This window comes from Osmia bicornis, chromosome 4 (assembly GCF_907164935.1).
Source record: "Osmia bicornis bicornis chromosome 4, iOsmBic2.1, whole genome shotgun sequence".
NCBI classification, from domain to species: Eukaryota; Metazoa; Arthropoda; class Insecta; order Hymenoptera; family Megachilidae; genus Osmia; species Osmia bicornis.
The window spans coordinates 7989278-8005236 of NC_060219.1; the positions used below are offsets into that span (position 1 = coordinate 7989278).

Below are 15959 nucleotides of genomic sequence, written 5' to 3' on the forward strand. Positions count from 1 at the left end.
ACACGCGTAACGTTATAATAAGCATCTGACAAGGGGGATATTTCCATGGCGAATGAACTACATACAATGATCCGACTAGAAATAAAATTAACAAAAATATGTTTGACTTATCGTTAGCGTACGATTTTTGTCAAAATGTTATATCAAGCATTAAAACTCCTATTCGTGAATGTTTGTACAAACTCCGACTGCATAAGCACTCGCAATAAAATTCGCGCCGGAACTTTTTTATCGGGCATCAGAAGTTTATACGGAACGTATTGGGAAAGCATCCTCTCTCGGTTCGTTAAGAAAAAGTAACGAGGAGAATCGGCCATTGTGCCTGGTATATTTCAAAAGCAAGAATCCGTTTAACCGAATTTCGTGATTACGGTGCAGTCGCTTAAGAAACATTTTTAATTAGCCTCATTTGCCAAATCGATTAACCCCACAAAACAAGAAGCACAAAAATTGATAAAATGTAAATAGTTAGATATCAATCGAATACCCTGACAATGAAATTAAGAACAAAATTTTTAAGTGAAATCATTTTGATCTATGAACTAATGACACAACTTGTGCGTCATATAAAGAAAATAGATAATTGGCAAAAATTTGAAAAATTTTCAAAATATAAGACACGTCTAAAAATGAATTATTTTATCAAATTTGAAGCACAAGTAACCACTCGATGTTACAAAGTGATGAGTTTAACAAAAGAAGTGTATTGCAAAATGGCAAAAAATTTTCTATCTGAATCAGAATGAAAACTTTCACGATAGAAAGGCGAAGAAAAAGATCGATAATCGCCTGGATGAAATCACGCTTGTATCTCGGCGTAACGCGTTACAAACACGAGGATCCATAATTTATTACGTTTTTTCTCAGCCCGCCGACTTTCTTACGGCCGTTTGCTGCCGTCTTGCCCGGTTTTTCCCTTAGATTGACAAAATAAAATGTTTCACCGGTTCTCTTTATCGCCTCACGGCGATCAATTTTTTCATCAGCGAGAAAACGCAGAGAAGAGGAAACGTCGACGAGCCCCATTTTCACGGTGATTTTCATGGAAAATCTCGTCGCGTGCCACGCGATTCAATTTTTCCTCGTAATATTCGGATTTAACGGGGACGACCGCCTCGAGGAGAAGACTCGACGCTTAAAGCGGCGTCTTCAACGTCGACGACTCGAGGATAATTGCAAAGGACCAGGAAAAAATATCCCCCACCTGGATGCAAGGCAATCTTTCGAGCACGTTGCTTTAATTGCTCGATGAAATTGTTAATTCCGACAAGGTACCAGGACCATTTGACGTAATCGCTTCTCCAATTACGTGGTCGGGCACAATAAGGTGTATTGTTAAGCATTCGTCGACCTTCCACGACCCACTTCCCTTAACCGCACGTAAATTAGAAGAAAAATCTTAATTAGAGCCCGATGTTGTTAGAGATTTACTAGATACTCGTGGAACAATGTTGATTTTCGTGTTTATTGTTAACACGAGCTAGATTGGGTCGCATTATAAGAGAATTTTGACGAAAGATTCTTCTTTTTTTTAGTTGCTTCATATTTTGAACAATTGCAGAATCTAACTGTAATATACTATAATTTGCACCATCCCTGAAACAATTAATTATTTGTTTCAGTCGTTGAAAGTTAACCCCTTGAAGCAGTTCTAAGCTCGATATTATATACACATGGATTACCTTTGCATATTTAACGTAAAATAAAAGTATTAATTGAAAATTTTATTTGCGTTAAAATTAGAATGGGTTATTTGCCAAAGGCATATTTGGCAAGTGCTAAAAGGGTTAATACCTTCTTCATATTCACACATCACGACAACCTACGAGACACTTGGAGTCAGCAATGATCAACTCGATACGCATTAAGTGGAGCAAGATTTGACCCAGCGATTCTGGTTAGAGGTCGAGGAATTGGAATCGGCGCGGCTTCGTGAATCGGATGATCCATCCAAGTGGATCGTGGGAGTGTAGCGGCTAGATTCGAATCAAACCTCCTTCGATACTCACCTATGATGGTGTGCACCCTCACGGACAGCTGTGTCCTGAGAACGATCGAGTTCTTTCGGCTGTAACAAAGATAAAAACAGTCAGTCATATGAATTAATAGCTCGCAGAATAAGCGATTTATTCGCTTATGTATAAAAGTGGGTCATCCATATTTAGGTGACGTATGAATTTTTTATAAAATCATCATATCCCAGCTTGCCGGCTAGTAATTACTTAATTAGCCATGCGTATACACCGCGATGAAAAGGAATAAGAAAAATGGGTTAGAGTGGCTCCGCTCGGGATCTGCTTGTATCAGCCCGGCTAGTCGCGGCGAACTTTAAGGCCCTGCGAACCTTCCCACGCCATACGTCCCTGAGAAAGCACGGCGACCGTGTGCACAATGGATTTCAAAGTCGGGGGAGAAAGAAAAAATGGGGGGGAGGGAGGGCCAGAAGAAGGCGAAGGCGAAGACGAAGACGAAGACACAGACGGCTTAGGCGAGCGTCAAACATATCCGGGGCAAAGAAGTCGGCTACGTACGCGCGTTAATAATGTTTCCGCTCGTTAAACGAGCGAGACGTAGCACGATTACGCGTTTTGCTTTTCCCACAAAGCCGGCCCACCACGCCGTGTGCAAATGTTGCTCGAACAACAACACGCTGCTAGCCATTCCTCAAGATCGATTCCCGATTACACGCGATTGTGCGCCTTCATGAAAATTTCAAGACGCACACGATGAGAAATCGTTTTTCTAACACCGAGCTCGCCACGGTGCAACATTTTCTTACGGACAAGGCGTGAAATTTACTTGAAAGATTGAGATCTAACGAGACGAAGACCGAAGACAATGCGCTTGCAATGCCTTGTGCACCAATTATCTTTGAATCAGATGGATAGGAAGAAAATAATTTATAGCAGTAAATAATTCATTACAAATTATTGTTTGTTACATGTCATTTATCTTAAATATTTGTAACTATGTACTTTAAGATGATTGAATAAAATACATTGTAATTAATTAATGTGTTACATAGTGAAGTGCACTTTCGTCTCCTCATTAGGGTAATGATTATTTAATCAAGAAATGTAATAAAATTTTAATCAGTCTCCTTTTTGAGCACAGAAAACAAACTGTGAAGACAATAATATAAATTTTACCATAATTCTCCAAAAAAACGTTAATGGAAAGGAACGCACATAGAAGATCGATATTTCTAGGTTTAAATACCCGGGGCGTACCAAGAGACCATCAAACTTCCAAACAATTCCACCCTCTTTCGACGTAGCGGTGTTCTTCAAACCGAACTTACCATTTCCACGAGAGATTAAAGACGACTCGTTAATACTCGAATTATCAAGTTTCCCGTTCGCGATTGAAAAATATCACCAAGTTTTAAGCGATCCCGAAATCATCCCGTGGATGCAAACTTTTGATCCTCGTCACTTGCCTCGCGGCTCAGCCGACTATTCCGTAAACAAACGATTTCCATGAGAATCGAGGGAAAAGAAGCCTTAGAACGGGTCGTCGGTTTCGCTTAAGAGAGCCGGCTACCAGAGGTTGCTCGAATAAATTAAAAACTTTCCGGCACGGGGCCAAGTTCAATGTCGACTGACTGCTTCCCGGCGTCCGCTTGCTCGTCTACGTTTCCACGTAAACAGACCATTTCTGTCTTCTTTTCTTCGCATTGTATTCGATCCCCTCCTGCCTCGTAATTGCCCTGTATTGTTCTATAATAATTGCTCGAGAAGAGACGTCGACAGACGCGAACGAACGCCTGCTCCACCTAAGTAGAATCTTAATCTCGCGGTAATCAAGATGGAAATTTTGAATGTTATTCGAAAGATGCGACTATAATAAAGGACGAACGAGTACAATGGAAATTCTACGTTCCTATTTCAACCCTCTATCCACAATTGCAAATTCTCGCAATTCTAAATCCTTCGTATCCCAAACAATTAGAATCCACTCGACTTCTTTTTTTCTTACAACCCTCCGTCTCTCGGCACAGTTTTTCCACCGGCATCGTTAGGCTTTCCCGTCGAAATTCAAATCTCCGTGATTCTAAATCCTGCAAGCAGCTCGTAACTCGATTTTCGACCTCTTCCGGGGGCTCGTCTCTACGGATCGTTCGCAAAGGCACTCCAAGTGGTGAATGGAACTCGAGCGGTCTACGATGGAACGGTTGGCCCGGAAAAACAAGCCGATCGTATCGCGGAGCACCGGCACCGTCCTCGAGATCGACTCGAGGTACCGGAACTCGATGTAAATGCGATCTCTCAGCCTCTCTCGTCGCTTGCCAGCTCGCCGGCACCGAGTGCACCCGCGGGAGAAGGAAAAGCAACCGGGGGGGAAACGTTCCCTTGCAAATGGAATGCAAAATCCTGGACGGTGTCGATGCTTGTGGGAACTTTCGTCCCCGTCGTCGGCGTCGTCGTCGTCGTCGTCGTCGTCGCTCCGTGAACACGGCGACGAAAGTCCCCGGCGAAAGGATTTCCAATCTCTTTTAATGGCGCATTAATCGCAACTCCGAGAGGACGGAACAACCGGACCGAGGGAAAAAGGAGCAGGAGGGAGGCTCATCGCGATAACCCTCCGGCTCGAAGCGTTTTTCAATCGACGACGACGACGACGAGGCGACCGATAGTCTGCGAAGTTTCAACCGGATACCGATTATCGATACTCTCGCATCCAGAGGCTTAACGCGCGCCAATTTCTTTCGAGCGTTATGAAGTGGCGTTTAATGGCTCTTCCAGACCTTGTTGCGAGATACCAAGCATCTAGGTGACACTGGACTAGATGAAGAGATAACAAGCTGAAGGACTCTACACCGTGTTTTCCTCGGAAAATTAATTCAAACAATTAATAAATACATATTTAGCTTTACATCAGGTTTTTACATATCAAAGGCTGGATTTTGAAATGATTCGATGACATAAATATATTACTTATGGGGTACATCAAACTGAAGCTCAAGGTTTCATGAAAATCATTTTAATACAAAATTCTGGGAAATTACGGCTTCTGGGAAACTACTAGGTGCAAGTAAGTTAAAAGTTCTCGCGACAAGCGAAATGACCTTGATCCAATTCGCCTTTCCTATAATTAATCGAAATGACTGCGTCCCCGTTTCAGAATTTTCCATGGAAACGAGAACTCTCAATGGAAATACAGGAAACAAACGGGTCATTCGGACGGGTCGAGTATAATTTCGCTTGTCATTAAAAATGCCAAGCTGTCAAGGTACGGAGAAGGCAAGCTGCACGAAATGGAATTACGTCGAGCGGTTGAAAGTTTCGAGGATCGCAACCTAATTGGGCTATCAGAGACTATAATGAATCCGCTTGAAACTCATCGAACAGGAAGAAATTTCCAACGTCGAGTACTCTGATATTCAAGAATTTCTTCCTCTACGTCAGAGTACTTATATTATCATGCTAAATCAATCAGAATTATTATAAATAAACATTGTTAGATACAACATATAAGAGTTGTTCTTATTTGAAATGAAAAAAAAATAAGGTAAATTTAATTAATACATGTTAAATACATAATAATTTAGAACGTGTATTTTTCAATTCTCATTGATGGCCCTTCTTTCAAGCTCTATATAAAATGTGCCCCTGCTTCATTTGTTGCTTAAGTTTAACGTTAAATTGAAGAGTGACTTGAAATTAAATCCGAATCCAAGTACCCGATTAAGTTTGAATTAAGGCTAAGCTAAATTTACGTCGAATGTGAGTCACGCTAAACACATGCTACTGAAAGTCATCTACATTTGTCTTTAACCCTGTTATTTGAGGATCTATATGAAGATTAAGTTTACGATCATTCAGCACGTTCAAATTAGATTTAGCTCTTTAGTATTTCATGTTTCTTAAAAATAAATTATTTGAAAATTGAAAAAAATTATAACATGCTTTGAGTAAAGCTCATGTATCGAGATTCCGAGTGATAAGTCCACGTGTTTATTTGAATACAACGAGTTTACAAGGGAATTCAGTGGAGTGTCTTGATTCCGGGCCAAGCGGCAACACTTTGTCGCAGATGGAACAGCCAATTGGCCATTGCCACCCCGATGGTCACTTTACATCTAGAGAAATGTTAGAAGACCGTGTGAATTACGACCATCGAGAAAAACGACCAATTCCCCGCTGTAGAATTCCTGACGTTCTAACAATTTCGAGAATCACGGCCACATTTATACGAACAAGGATATTGGAATTCTTTTAACCGTCCATAACTCACCATCTTTTGTATCCCTTTGAAATCAGACATATTAGAATACTAATTACTAAGCATAGGATCGATTAATTTTTATACTTAAAATTTCGATTTGGTATTTTACATTACGGTAGACTTTTAGTAGCTTACCACACTCGAGTTGAGGGGAAGAAAATTGATGGGAAAACAGAAATTTAACGAATGGTTCTACCATAACACTAACGTATAATAAGGTGTTGGAAAAATAACTAGATAAGCATAACGGAATATTTCCACAATTAAAAGTTCTAACAAATCACAATGAGCTGAGGACACGAGATTAGTATTGGTAATAGGCCTCTGCGGACAGTTAACGAGCGGAAACTTATCAAGAGACTACTGTATCGGTGCGATGCTGATGATATTCGAGATTTACTTTTTCTTTTCTTCTTCTACTAATTCAATTGCCTAAAATTTGATGGTGTAACAGTAATTCAACACCTGTCATATGAAAATTAAGATGTCAATCATAAATCCACGTTATCCCGTATCAATATCCAACACACAATTCTCTTACGAAACGCTCTCTATTCGGGTAGCTCTTCTCATGCAGCCTCTTTGAAAACATACTCGATCTTTCCACGGAATTATGCAAGAAACTCGACTAAACAACAAAGCACAGAAATAAAATGTGCGTGTAAGTTCTGCCAAGAGTTGAGTCACTAGACCCGGGAACAGGATTTTACGGTTTTCGAACGATTCAGCGGAGATCGTCGTCGACGTTGACGGCTTCGAGGTGTAGGTAATAAACCGGTCAACTTCTGGCAAGGTCTATCTATAATTCCAACATCGACGAATTAATTACCATTTCGTTCTCTCGCCACATCCGCCAATTCGGTCCAGAACAGGGGACGAGTCAAATGATCGACGCCGATGAACGTTGAACGATTACGCAAGAATTCTAAGCTAGTAAGGTCACCTCTGTCTCCCCATTTAAGGCCATAAATCACTTGGGAATTAACCCCTCTAATTGGTCCGTCGGTATTTAAATCGACGACACTCGGTCGTGGCTAGGAGAACGCGGACGTATAAACCGCGTGCACGCATATTTCTTTGCGGTCCGCGCTTTTACGCGGTCGATTTAATTCCTTCGTATAATTAGTCGTTGCTTGCAGAGTTAGAACGTCGTCGACGGGCTAATTAGAGTTTTCAATTTATCGTATACAGAGGGGACAGATCGGTATCTCTTCGGTGGAATAAAATTCGAGCCAAGGTGGCGAACTTGGACGATGAAAAATGGACTTTGATTTTGATCATCATCGAAGGTTGGGAAGTTTCAGAAGCATGGATCATTCGGGTGATGATTTATGACTGTTTAATACCTTAACTGCTGCGAGGCCTCTGTTGACTGGCGCCTTAAATGATGTAATCAGATAATTGGAAATCAAAAGAGAAGGAAAGATTTGAACAGCGTTATTTTTTTTTTTAATTATTTTATAGTTTAAGAAAATGTAACGCGATTAAATGAAATGACTGATATATAAATTAAGAAGTTCTTATGATAAAATAGATAATTAGAGCGAATCTCAAACGTCAATATAGAATAGTAAATGAGCAAACCTTATTCCTGAAAGTCGGAAAAACTTGAAGGTTTAACGATCCAAACTGGGAGCTCTAATTTATTCCCTTTTCCTAGCGACTACATGGGCGATCCATCAAGCAACTAACCAGAAAACGATTGGTATTTCATCAAGCGAGCATCAATAGTCATTCAAGCCACGTGAGAACCGTCATCGCGTTGTCGATCTTTTAAATGCAACCAAATCGTTGCTCGAACCCGTCTCGTTCTCCATCGATTCATCGGAATTCACGGCTTGATCGATGACCGATCGATGCGTGCTCGTGACGGCACGCTTCCCTTCCGTTTTCGCCACGTCGCAGAATAGCTAAGGTTACGACGGACCCTGAAGGAAACGAACGTCCGTTGTTCCTCGTGTTCTACGACCGATCGAGTCACGGTTCGTGGTCAACGAAACACGCGCGAGTGAAAGTGAAGAATACGAACAATCGCTGGTCTTTGGATCGCGAACCGTTTCGTCAGAATCGTCAGCAGCTATCGATCCAAAGGGTTGACACAATGAGAACTTTCCTTTCGAAATGTTTTCTCAGCAAACCTTTAGAAATTTCATAAAATTTTCGAAATTTTCCCTAATACAAGAAAATTGCTTCTCGAAAACATACTGCAAATTATAGTTGTCAGTGAATTAATTAAAAAACGAGTGATCTACACGAGATAGAATCGCGAATCGACTAATTTGTCTAAATTAGACAACCCGGTTACGCTACTTCCACGAAACGCGATCTTCGCAAAGAAGAAAGGAAGAAAGTAGAATTTCACGAGATACCACGATAATTTCACTGATGATTCTTCGAGCTTTGATTCGAAAATGAGAAGAATTATGAATACTCGGATTGGTGAAGGAGATAACGAAGAATTCACTTGGACCCCGATCGATTTCGTGGAGATACCCCAACGCAACCATTCGCTCGTTCGTTCCAATTATTCAAATGCACTCTTGCACTCGCTGCACCTGTTGCATCGCAGACGGGGCCGCGCCATCGAACCGTTTCGCCCCGTGCTTCCTGAATAATTGCTCGAGACGCGGCAAGGAATATTTCACGCATAATTCCGTGGGAATATCGTTCAAGAGCTTAGTTGGCCTTTGATACACCAAGGGAATTTCTTGCCAACGTTTCTGTTTTTTAATTCTTACGTTGCACCGTACAAGTATACTTCAAGTGGAACTATTCTACTTTAATGCCTGCCAAATCCACAATCAACTTGTAATTTAGAACTTCAATTTAATTTCAAGTTCATTTTCATTAAATTCAATTTTAAATGCACGCTCTATTTTTTTGACTTCGTGCAAGAGAAAAAAAATTCGTTCATTATGAAGCAACTTTTTGAAAAAATAAATTATATAAACTAACACGATTTCTTGAATTATAAACCAGAATTCAATTTCAAAGAAGTTGTAAACATCCATCTCTTGCAAAACGTCCTTTCTATATCTTATATAAAATAAATATTTCTATTTTCCTCTTGCACGAAGCCTCTCGAAATAACATTCAGCTCTCAACACAAAGATCCTTGAATCCTCAAAAGCGAAAGCTACAAAACACACGAAATTTTCCATAGAAACTTTACCTGCTCTATCGAAATATTATGAAAATAAATACAAATAAAATTACCAGTAAGGTGGCATCCCGTGGTCGCAGTCTCATATCCTATAACCAAAAGACAACGATGCACTGATGGGTCACTGTTACTCAATCACAGCGTGCACTGCACAAATACGACGCATCACCGAGAAGAAACATCGGAGCACGATCGCGTATACTCGAAGAAGGTCGATCGGAGGAGAGAAGCCCGAGGAGAAGACTCGCGACGTTCTCGAGGTCTAGGCAACGACTGGCTGCTACCAAGATGGCTTGGTGGCCAGCCTGGTCCCCGCATTCGCCACAATAGAAACTGGTGGGAGATCAAAACGCTGACTGGTCGCTAATGCACGCGTATATACACGCGTTGGTGCGTTCCCTCCTGGTGCACGCGTGCACTCGCTTCGACGAGGTGCACGGTGCACGATGCACGTGTGGGTTGCTCGCGGGAAATCCACCTGGAGGGTTTAGTCGGTGAACGGTCGTCGTCTTGCCAAAAGTGTAAGTGGAGACGGAATTGCGCAACAGGCTAACGGTTCGGTATGCTGAATGAATAAGCCGAAGCGTGGCGCGTTAATGAATCGATTCGCGGAATGCCGCGAGAAGGCGTTGGGCACAGGCTTTTTGTCCTTCCCTTGCACTGATTGTTGCATACATATTTTTAACTAAAACATCCATGCCATATAGGGGCATGTGGAAATGTTCAATTTGTAAAAATTAGTGAAAAACATGTATGTATCAGAGCATATGTAATACATTGCTATTTTTTATAAATTAATTGGATAAGAATTTTTCTTAAATATTTTCGAATATTATCTATTTCAGTAAATCAAATATGTATACATTTGAGGACTTTAATAAATTTCTCTCTCAAAAGCTAATTTAATTTCAATTTATGGAAATTAGTGAAAAAGATCGAGGATATATCAGACCAATCGTAATACATTGTTTTTATAAATTAATTGCAAAAGAACTTTTCTCAGATATTTTCCAATATTATTTATTCTAGAAAATCAAATATATATTCATTTGAGAATTTTAATAAATTTCTCTCTCAAAAGCTAATTCAAAGAGAATACATAAAGAGCACGCCGTCTAAAAAAGGAAAACAAATACATTTTTGTAGCTAATCAAGCAGAACGGTAAATAATGTTTGTAGACTACCGGTGCATCGCTGCGTAAACGTTCAATAATTCGAAATATCAACTCTCTCCTATCCTCAGATCAATGTCGAAAGTTCTGATCCTGTGCAAGCCCATACTCGAATTTACCCGGCTCTGTATCATGCGTAGCAGAGAATAAGGGGACACAATATCCGTGTGGCAGCGTTTAATTTACTTAACACGGATATGCAACGTAGTCTAGGTATCGTCCACGCTCCAGTAATTACGCATGCAATTTCACTGCAAGGCCCTTAGGGTACGTCGAGGTCGAGCAATCTCACGGCGCCAACTCCCTAACAATTTAGCTTTTCGAATCGAGACCACGGCATGATCGACCATGAAACACGGTTCATCTTAGATCGCAGTTAGATCGAGCAAAAAATTGCAACATTAAATATCGCGTCAGATATTGGTACCAATATTGGTTGCAGAGTAACGGAATAAGAAAGATAAAGAAATTGATGCATTTTGACGTTTATAGTAAGATGTCAAAAGATGAAGATAAAAATTTCAATTTTTATATTAAATAGCAACAGGTCCCCCGGATTATAGAATTGTATGTCTAATTAGAATAATGTGCCTGAATGTTTCAACGGTGAAGCTGAAGTAAAGAAGAGTTTTCACGAGAAATAAATGCACCTTTGGAGTTACTCTGACTCGAGCGAATACAAATGTGCAACAGGGGGGTCAATGCTATTTATGTTCGTCAAAAATTCATTCGATCGGCGACCCAGTTTCGAGAGCATTGATCAGAAAAGAACCGGAAGAATATCTTCGAGGCCCTCCGTGTGCACCGTTATCGTACCACTTGAACGAACGTACGATTCAATGCTGATCCACCAATGAAACTTAATTAGTACTTCTTGAAAGAGAAATATTTTTCTGCAACGAGATCTACTTTCTATACCTTCCTGTCTAATGTACATTGCCTTTCGCCTTGAATCATTGTTACCCTTCTTTGAGTTTTATTTAAGAAAGTTATAAAAAAGTTTCATTTCCATGAATATTCTTTTAACTCGACGGGTTTTATGCTTCTGGTAAGCATCGAATTCCAGAAATCAATATTTTCTTCTTTAGGAAAACCATGCACTGGGTAAATTCAACTTTAACACGAGAAATCGTGTTTTTCTGGAAGATATGTAACAGGACGTTTCCTGGAATCGCAGTAGATTGAGAAAAAAATGAACGTTTCGCAGAAAAGTGGAATGTTTATTCGTCCTTATTTATTCGGCTTTTTATATTTTTACGTTCTGAAACACTCAATTCTGTTATCTTGCAATCTCTTTATGCTAATGTGAACGACATAAAAAATCTATAATGGTAATGCGGATCAATAAAACTGCATTTTGTTTTTAAACATACAAGAAATTATGATGTCATGTCCAATAACTATCGAACAGCATCATTATAAAATTTGCAATTAGTTAAATTTTGTTGCAAATGATACTAATATTTTTTTTATTTTTATGCTACCAGGGAATAAGAAACGCGACAGTAGCTACTTTAATAAATTTTCAACCTATTTCTCGTTTTATCATTGGAACATTTCGATCAGTATGAAATTGAGACCAAGTCCAGTTCATACAACTCTCCCTTCATCTTGTTTTCTGCCCAGCATCCGCAGGAAATTCCTCCTCCAAAGGAGAAGGACAAATGTAGAGGCTCATTTAACGCAGACTGTTGTACGTTCGCGGATAAAGCAACTCGTTAATCTTCGGTTGTTAGCCAAGATAGAGCGATACGTATCTCGAGGTTTCTGTTGTAGACGGATGATTCGTCGTGGATACCGCTATCTCGGCAACCGACTTGGTTGTTCATCGTGAGAGCCGGATATAGAGCGACAATTTCGGAAAAATTAAGACAGAAGAACAGCCAATCATCAGAAATTTATTTTCCTGATTGAAAATTTCATTCTGAAAATTTCAAGTTTTAACCCTTTGTATAATCACCCTTTATATAATCTAATTTAATTTCTTACGAAAATTGGTGATCTATCATGCTTTACAAAATTATTGATAAAATGACTGATTAACATAGCTAAATAATTTGTGCAATTTTCGAATTGATTATTTAAAATATTTAATTAATTTTTTTAACTAGTTAAAATTTCATCACCTGCTTTTTCTACGTGTAATTCTTTTAAACCACCCTTTTTTCTCGCCCTTTCCAGGAAGCTTCTCGTTTTTTGATCTTATTTTGGACGCAGTCCAAGTGTCGGCTACACCCTTTTTCCTTCATTGTTTTTGATAATTTACCGCTTGAACGTCGACGGCCCAGCGTTCTTTTGTTCACAAAAGACGATTACACTTTGCAGCTCGTGTCAAACTTCTTTTACCCTCTTTGGAAAAGTGTTCCCCAGTGTTGGTACGATATAAAGTACCCGGTAACACGTGGTTCGCGAACTATGAACTTCCTCCTAAGTAACTTGCTACAATAACCCACCACGAGAACAATGAAATTTTTATGAAACTTTCAAAAATTAATATGAAAATATAGTGTGCCATAATATGTGAGCATAACTTCAATAATTAAATTAACACGTGTATAAATAATGAAATCTCCTTTTCAAGGTGAATTTTCAAAAATACTCAGACTGAAGCTCCACCAAGGTTCCAATGCTATTTGTTGCAGTGAAAAGGATTAATATTAATTAATTAATTAATTAATTAATTATATTTTCGCGCCACTTTTCAAGTGCACAAAAACGCGACAAACTATTCGAATTTAAAATAGTAATTAAGAAGATGTAATGCTACAGCTAAATGAAATTAAGAATCGCTGTAACTGCGACAGAATTCGTCTTATCGTCTGATTTGCATCCGACCGACGCTATTTTCTTACAACACGAAACTTTGACCCACATTTCCCCGGTAGCACCTGCCTTCAACTCTTGGCTGCTACTCGACGAAACGGATTAACATTAAAGTTACCCGCCACTGTAATTGTTTTCCGTTGCTTCTCATCCTTCCTCCCCGAGGGGGAGGTGGTTAAACGTTTCAGTTGTTTTTAACGAGCCTGCTTCGTGAGAGACGCGACTCTTTAGCAAGCTGGCGAGCAGAGAAACCTCGATTTAAATAAATAGCAAGAGCCACTTCGCGCGATTCCAGGGTATCAAGCATCACCCAGACGAAAACAACAGAGTTTCTCGGAATCCCTGGCGAAAACAACGTCGACTCTCAATTGCGTTCGTTAGCTGATAAACGATAAACATATGGTTTATAATCAAAATTTTGTAAACTGTCAGTCGAGAAATGCTTGCAATCGAAAAAATTGCTTGTAAATGAATACAGTCTCTTGAGAAGAATTAATTAGAAATATTGCAAATGATCAAGAGGAAGTGTTTGCAACAGCTTCTGCTTAAACAGAGCATCGAAAGATTGGCCGTCAATTATTCACAGTCGTTCGCGTGTTTACCATTTCAACCTCGCCATTTACAGTATGCTGAGCCATGTTTTTCGGCGGGACGTCGAACCGAGAGAAGCGTCGAACCGGAAATTAATCGACGCCGTTACGCACTAGCGGTAACTAATACACCGACAATTAATCACTTGACAGCTGTAATCCCAGGCATTGATGTATCTGTATCCTAGTCCCTTCCATAAATTACTCGCCTGGTATCGTTCGTCTTTCCTCTCGATTTGGACGTAATAAAACTTTGATCGGGATCTTCAGCCTCTTTGTTACCATTCCTCTTTACCGCCGATGGACGGAAAAAGATCGTTAATCGCGTACACTGTACAGGATATAATAAAAATTTCAACAAATACAACCTCTTTCAATCGGATTTATGAATTGTTGAATGAAAAAATATACAAAAAACTAGCTAATTTTATCTTATGGCGAGTTTCAACGATCTTGACATTAAAAAAATGGAAAATATAGATTTTAGGGAGAAAATAAAAATTCTTTTAAGAAATACTTTATCTTATAAAGTAAATTCCTTTAAATTTCCCCTAAAAATGTGCTCAATGCAATTATTTAAGGTAATTAAAAAAGAGTCATAAATTAAAATAAGAAACAGATTGGTATTTCTTAATCACTTTGAAATTTCAGTATCATAACGACGTCTCATAGAATAGAAGAATAAAAAACAAACAATGTAATTAAGAATTCTGTTCTCAAGCTGATTTTACACGACCTTTCCCAGAATTCTGATGATAATTGTACAGTTACCGTTTTCAGGAACGGTGTAATACTTTTCCATCGCGTTACGTCTGGGTCAAGGATGTTACAAAGGTGGTTCTTCGCCCACGATATATCAATGGGTCGTTTGGGTCTCGATTCTAGGCGACTTATCACTGCGTCTCCATCTCGCGTATTGTGTTATAGCAAACCACCATCAATCTTCGCGAACTACTTACGCTAAACACATTGCTATTCTAACGAAGAATGGTTGATTTTTCCAAAACTATAAATACCACTTTCAATAAAAATTTCTATTCCACGGTTCGATCTACTTCGAATAAAAATTTTAAACCTTCAATTATTTATTTGCTCTCGCAATGATGCAAGTTGAAGGGATGGTAAAAATAAAAATGTTTGAAATATTTTCGAAAATTTCAAATAACACTGCCAGGAATAGATGGAAATTTTTTTTTTCTCTTCTATCGAATAATTATGGTTGAGCCACAATGATCTCGTATCAAGGCCACTTCCCGCACGTGATTTCACGCACTTCAGAGATACGTACGTCCGAAGCTATTCTTAGTCAACGTCTCTCGTTCGTCTTTCCTTCCGGTTTGAGGCAGAAGCGCATTCACTGGCTGAACACGTGGAAGGTGTCAAAAGAAGACGCGGATGGTCCGGTTAGCGGAACACGTGTTCCGGATGCAGCGCCATTAACGCGTCCATTACGACGCCAGCCATTGTCCTTAAGATCCGCTCGATACGATTTACCTCCACTAGTTTTTACCCAGCTACCCATTCACCTGAAATTTCTTTGCCTTCGAATGACAGTCGACGTTTGAATCGTTCGAGCGATTAAAAGAGAGAACTGTCGCGACTAGGGTCGAAGAAGAAACGCGGAGAAGAGCAACTTGTTGAGCCGAGAGGAAGAAGAGGAGACGTTGACGGGCGCCGAGAGTCAAATTTAAGCATTTTCCATCGAGGACGGTAAATTGATTTTTTTTTCACGCTCATTGTGGCGAGGAAGTGCAATTTTCTAGAGATAAATGTAAAGATATTTCATTTAATTTCTTCCCTTCTCGATTCTCGTTTTGAAGAAATTAAAAGCACCTTGCGCACCTTGAAAAGGCATCCGACACCTCTTTTAGAAGCGAGATTCTTGCGACGTTTTCGCTTCGAATTCAGGAATTAAGTTTGCACCCCTTAATTAGCGCCACGTTTTTCCGACGCTCAAACACCGAAATCGTTTTAACACAACTT

The 15959-nt window shown here is 39.6% G+C and overlaps 1 protein-coding gene across 4 annotated transcripts in view; it reads right to left on the minus strand.

Annotated features, from left to right (window-relative positions):
- Positions 1–15959, minus strand: part of LOC114874000 (FH1/FH2 domain-containing protein 3) — a 151161-nt gene that overhangs the window by 52307 nt on the left and 82895 nt on the right. For 2 of the 4 annotated variants that reach the window (XM_029182852.2, XM_029182854.2), the window contains exon 3: positions 2010–2068. In XM_029182852.2, the coding sequence (XP_029038685.1) occupies positions 2010–2068 (59 nt within the window). Of the gene's footprint in view, positions 1–2009; positions 2069–9444; positions 9710–15959 lie in introns of those variants that run through there. The other 2 variants (XM_029182853.2, XM_029182855.2) reach the window with 2 other exon arrangements.